General features: G+C 38.4%; 1 protein-coding gene across 1 annotated transcript; it reads left to right on the forward strand.

Moving 5' to 3' along the window:
* The first annotated feature begins 668 nt into the window (after nucleotides 1–668).
* LOC143732950 (protein NLRC3) lies at nucleotides 669–5,281 on the forward strand. The gene is made up of 5 exons (XM_077224436.1): nucleotides 669–2,480; nucleotides 2,773–2,946; nucleotides 4,100–4,264; nucleotides 4,588–4,634; nucleotides 4,764–5,281. The coding sequence occupies exons 1-5, from the start codon at nucleotides 742–744 to the stop codon at nucleotides 5,279–5,281; spliced, it is 2,643 nt and encodes an 880-aa protein (XP_077080551.1). The 5' UTR covers nucleotides 669–741.
* Nucleotides 5,282–6,115: the final 834 nt, after the last annotated feature.

The raw sequence follows: 6,115 nt of genomic DNA on the forward strand, positions 1-6,115 counted from the left end.
ACCTTTTGAAAGCTTTGGAAGGAAAGAAGAAAAGACGGAGAACAGCATCTCCAGCAACCAGCAGTGAGTCTATGGAGAGTACAGGCTCCATGTATGAACCTCCTGAATTCAGTGAAGGAAAGGAGAAGAGAGGGAGAACAGCATCTCCAGAACCCAGCTGTGTGTCTATGAGTAAAGGCAGTGATGGACCTGTGTCATTTGACCCCAGGTAAGCCTAAGGTGCTGCTTCTGTGAACAGTATAGAATCTCCCAGGTATGATAGGACACTTAATGTAAATTCCTGGCAGGTCAGGCATATGCTCAAATGCATTCAGATCAGATTAAGTATATATTGTAGTTTGATATCTTTTTATTAAGCTATATTTGGGGTGTTCCGTGTTTCCCACAGGATTATGTGAGTCTGTGGTGAGTGGACCTTGGACGTCTAGCTGGGTCCAGAGCATTTTAACAATAAAATAATCAATCTGGTGCACATTGAGAGCAAAATTAATTAATATTATTATTATTACTACTACATGTATAATAAAAATACTTACAAATAATAAGTAAATAATTTCTTCACTTTAAATACTCATTTCAATTATTAGTATAACCCTGCCCTACTTTAGTAATGTGTGTTAGGTCATTTTAGGTCATTGTTTTTAATTCATTGTTTGTTCTTAATTGAATTCCAGTTCTGCTGGTTCTGCTTCCCGTTGCACTCTATCTGTTGATGTACTCAAGGAGAAACACAAAACAAGCATGAAGAGCAAATATGAGAGCTTATTTGAGGGTAATCGATTACAAGAGAATAAAACTCTCCTGAACCGGATTTACACACATCTCTTCATCATAGAGGGAGAGAGGGAAGGGGTGAATGAAGAGCATGAGATCTTACAGCTGGAGAAAAATTACAAAATACTCAAAGAGATTCCAATTAACTGCAATGACATCTTTAAACCTCTTACGGAAGGTGAGAAGCAGAGGAAAGACAAAATCAAGACCGTTCTTACTAATGGTTTTGCTGGAATTGGAAAAACGGTCTCTGTGCAAAAGTTCATTCTGGACTGGGCAGAGGGAAAAGCCAATCAGGATGTAGATTTCATGTTTGTGCTTCCATTTCGAGAGCTGAACTTGATTAAAGATCACCAGTACAGTCTTCACAGTCTTCTGTTGGTTTTTCATCCTGAACTCAAGGAGCTGGACTCAAAGATCTTTGAAGTTTATAAAGTTGTGCTCATCTTTGATGGTCTGGATGAAAGCAGAATTTCATTGATGTTTTCAGAAAATGAGACCATTTCTGATGTGAATGAGTCTTCATCAGTGGGTGTGTTGATGTCAAACCTCATCAGAGGAGACCTACTTCCCAATGCTCTCATCTGGGTCACCTCCAGACCAGCAGCAGCCAATCAGATCCCCTCGAAATATGTTAATCGGGTGACAGAAATTGAGGGATTCAGTGAGCCTCAGAAGGAGGAATATTTCAGGAAGAGAATCAGTAATGAGCATCACGCCAGCAGAATCATCTCACACATTAGAAGATTAAGAAGCCTCCACATCATGTGTCACATACCCATCTTCTGCTGGATCTCAGCCACCGTGCTTCAAAACCTCCTGAAACAAGATGGCAGTGCAGAAGTCCCTCAAACTCTGACTGAGATGTACGTCCGCTTCTTGCTCACTCAGATGAACGTGAGGAATCAGAAGTATGAAGAGACAAGTGCGAGAGATACAGAAGAACTCCTGCAGGCCAACAGAGACGTGATTGTGAAACTTGCTGAACTGGCTTTTAAACAGCTGATGAAGGGCAATGTAGTGTTCTACGCGGAGGACCTGAGAGAGAGCGGCATAGATGCAACTGACTTCACAGTGTATTCTGGGATTTTCACTGAGATCTTTAAGGAGGAATCTGTGATTCATCAGAGGAAAGTCTACTGCTTCATTCATCTGAGCTTTCAGGAGTTTCTCGCAGCGTTTTATGTTTTTTACAGCTTTCTAAATGACACTTCAGATGCTCTGAAAGTGTTTTATTTACCTCCAAATTTCTATAAAGGAGTGATAGATGTGGCTCTTCGGAGTGAGAATGGACACCTGGATCTCTTCCTGCGATTCCTGCTGGGCATCTTGCTGGAGTCCAATCAGAGACTCTTACAGGGTTTGCTGACACACACGGAGAAGAGCTCAGAGAGCATCGGGACAATCACAGCTTACATTAAAGACAAAATCAAACATGAACAGGGTCTCTCGGCCGACAGATCCATCAATCTTTTCCTCTGTCTGCTGGAGATGAACGATCAGACTCTGTTCAAAGAGATTGTGCAGTTTCTGAAATCAAACAAAGACTCGCAGAATAAACTCTCTCCTGCTCACTGCTCAGCAATTGCCTACCTGCTCCAGATGTCAGACGAGGTGCTGGAGGAGCTGGACCTCAAGAAATACAACACATCAGATGAGGGCAGAAGGAGACTGGTACCAGCTGTGATGAACTGCAGAAAAGCTCTGTGAGTACAGGTTCAGGTTATTTTCTTCATATCACGTTCCAGATTACTAATTCATTCAATCGTGTATGTAGGCCTACACTTTTCTCATTTTTCAATTGTAAAATATAATTTTATATTATTGTTTCTGCACACCAATAGACTCTTTTTACTTCAGCCTAGATGTTATTAGCCAAAACCTACCAACTAATCATTTGAACGACTTTTACACAAAAATAACGATCATTGACATTAAAAACCTGTTATAGATGTCCATCATTACATCAGCTGAAACAGTGTTTTTATTCTCTTTCAGTCTTGCTGGCTGTAATATCACAGATCAGTGCTGTGAAATCCTGGTATCAGTTCTACAATCATCAGATTCATCGCTGATAGAGCTGGATCTGAGTAACAATGACCTGCAGGATGCTGGTGTGAAGCTTCTCTGTGCTGGTCTGAAGAGTCCAAACTGCCAGCTGGAGATACTGAGGTGAGTAAAGGCCCTTCACACAGTGTTTGGTTTATTTTTAATGGGAGGCAGTGCACAAGCGATGTTCGTGCACCCAAAATCCTGCCGGATCCACAAGCACGGCTCTTTGTGGCTGGCACTGCCGAAGATAAAAATTTTTTTTAATTTTTTTGTGAGCTATATGCGCGTCCACTTTAACCAATCATTGAACAGATTATTAACAACCAATCATAGAACATTTCACTGAGCTGTAGTGTTAAAAAAAATGGAGGAGAAGATACGAGAGTTGAATGACCCATCAAAAATCTCATACAGAGATATAAATAAAAAAATCCAGAGCATGGGAGGTTGTGAGTATAGTGAAGTTGGTTTTACAAGTAAAAATACAAATATGTGCAAAACGTCATTAACTACTCAACTAGTCATGTTGCTATACAATAATATATATGACAAATAACATGAACACAACATTTCTGTTATGTTTTATTTACTTAGTTTTTTAGTAAATAGGATACAACGGGGCTAAAGGCACACCTTAAGAAAATTTGATAAATAAAATAATTAAAAGTAATTTTTAAAATACAGAAACAAAATTATTTTGGAAAGTAAAGATTCTGAAAGCATTGAAGTAGATCCAATAATATTTTATTATACATTTACAGTAGTAACAATGAATAATATTTTATTATATGGCATGATTAATATCGTATTTTTAAATATGATGGTTTCATTATAAATATAGTAATTATCTCTAAGGTGGACACCCAACTTAATATATGATATTTACCATCTGAATGAACCGTGTCAAATCTAATGTCATGTCAACAAATGGAAAAGTCAGCCAGATATTTATCATCATGTTAATTGTCTTTCACCCCAACAGCAGGGGCCTCTTGTGCCATCTAGTGGCTAAGAGGAAAATAAAATCAAAGGCACCTTTTGCCCAGTTGCACCCAAATGTGAGCTTGTTGATTGATAGCAAAGATAGCAAAAGATATTTTCGTCCTGTTTTCAGAGAAATAATATATCATTGTTCCTGCCTAAATACAGTACATGAGTGATGCATGATATTTTTTCTTTTACATATATTTATTTTCTTATCAGCATAATAATATCAATATAGAGCTAATACAACAAGAAATCCCAACCTTACTTTTAATTACTCTCTTTGTAGATTGTCTGGGTGTATGGTAACAGAGAAAGGCTGTTGTTATCTGGCTTCAGCTCTCAGTTCAAACCCTTCACACCTGAGAGAGCTGGATCTCAGCTACAATCACACAAACTTCAAGATGTTTTCTGCTCTGTTAGAGAATCCAGACTGCAAACTGGCGAAATTTAAGTATGTTGGATTTCACGACACATGTAATGTATTTACCGTATGTTTATAAAAAAAAAGAAAAAAAAAGAAGCTTTTTAAATCTGGAGTCCCAATCAGATTTAGCTTTGATAGTATATTTGATAAGTATGATAAAGTAGGATAAATGTTCCTGTTTACATTTGTAATGATCTACAGCTTTTTTAATGATCTTATTTGATTTAAATCAAGTCTACTAATATTGTTAAAAGTAAAAATAAATACTGTGAGAAATGTACAGGTTGTCCTAAAAGTACTAGACCTGCACTGCCTATTCCTACTTCCTACATTTCTTTTTCACGTTTCAGTGTATACCATTGTGGAGATTTCAGGATTACACCAGGACTGCGAAAATGTAGGTGCTGTATATATACACATACACACACACATAAACATGCAATCAGACAATCATAATCCAGAGAGCCATGCAATACTATGATGAATGAACCGTGTCTGTTGTTCTAATCTCTCTTGTTCTGTACAGATGCCTGTGATCTCACGCTGGATCCAGACACGGCAAACACTCGTCTCACTCTTTCCGAGGGGAACAGAAGGGTGTCGCGTGTGGAAGAGAACCAGCCATATCCCGATCGTCCAGAGAGATTTGAGCACCAGGAGCAGGTTCTGTGTAGAGAAACTCTGTCTGAACGCTGTTACTGGGAAGTTGAATGGAGTGGAACGGCTTATATTGCAGTAACATATAAAGAAATCCGAAAGAAAAGAGGAAGTGACTGTTGGTTTGGGTGGAATGAAAAGTCCTGGAGTCTTTTCTGTACTACTGATAGATATAGTGCCTGGCACGATAACAAGAACACCGACATACATCTCCAATCAGACCCTTCAAACAGAGTTGCAGTGTATCTGGACAAGCCAGCCGGCACTCTGTCCTTCTACAGAATCACCGACACACACACGCTCACACACATACACACATTCAATACCACGTTCGCTGAACCCCTCTACGCTGGGTTTGCAGTTTATGGTTCAGTATTTCTGTTATAGTGAACAGCCTTCTGCCTTTTAGTCATCATGAAATCAAAATTGACAATTTTTTTTATAGAATATTGCAATATTTATTATAAATGAATTATCTTTTTTTTTTACATTCACGTGTCCTCATCCATCTGTTATCAAAATAACTTCCTCTTGCAGCAACACTCACATGGGATCAACTAATAGCAAACCACAACCATCCAATCAATTCCCGATTGACAAAATCAAGTCCCGCCCTGTAAAAGCCTGTCTTATTCACTACCCATCCACTGGCAAACTTTACCAGGTGTTACAGACACTAGCTTAGCATGATGATTCTCCCACGTTTCATGTTGTTGTGTAATTTTGTAAAAAATATATAATAATTTGATGAATATCTCTAAATATCTGTGAGTTTATAAAGTAACAATAGTTTGTAAGGTTTTAGAGTTAAAAGGGTTTAATGTGTTTGATTTTTTTGTGCCAAAAAAGGCTATCTGTTAGCATTCCTATATACCGCTGTAACGTTAGCTGCTAATATTAGTGCAGACTGCAGAGCTTAAAGGGACTATAAGTAACTTTTTAGGTAATTTATAATCTAAAATCAATATTTTTACTCATAAATATGGCCCCAATGGTGTTCAAATACCTCTGCCAATTATCTGATTTATCCTCGTAAACGAAGAATTTATTATATTTATATACATGGGACGGGTAAGTCCACGGAGGCTTCCATGTAGATCCGCCATGTTGAAAAACTATAATAGCAGAGAGGGACAAAAAGTACGCCAACGCGGTTACACAACGCGTTTTCGTTCAGAGCCAGCGTCACGTAACTGAAAGCAGCAGAAACGGAGGAGCAGA

This window comes from Siphateles boraxobius, unplaced genomic scaffold (genome assembly GCF_051911475.1).
Source record: "Siphateles boraxobius isolate OS27281-9 unplaced genomic scaffold, OSU_SipBor_1 9, whole genome shotgun sequence".
Lineage (NCBI taxonomy): Eukaryota > Metazoa > Chordata > Actinopteri > Cypriniformes > Leuciscidae > Siphateles > Siphateles boraxobius.

Coding starts and splice junctions, on each gene's coding strand:
- LOC143732950 (XM_077224436.1), top strand. CDS start 742: ATGAAGAGCAAATATGAGAGCTTATTTGAGGGTAATCGATTACAAGAG. Junction 2,947..4,099: donor TGCCAGCTGGAGATACTGAG/GTGAGTAAAGGC, acceptor CTCTCTTTGTAG/ATTGTCTGGGTGTATGGTAA. Junction 4,265..4,587: donor TGCAAACTGGCGAAATTTAA/GTATGTTGGATT, acceptor TTCACGTTTCAG/TGTATACCATTGTGGAGATT.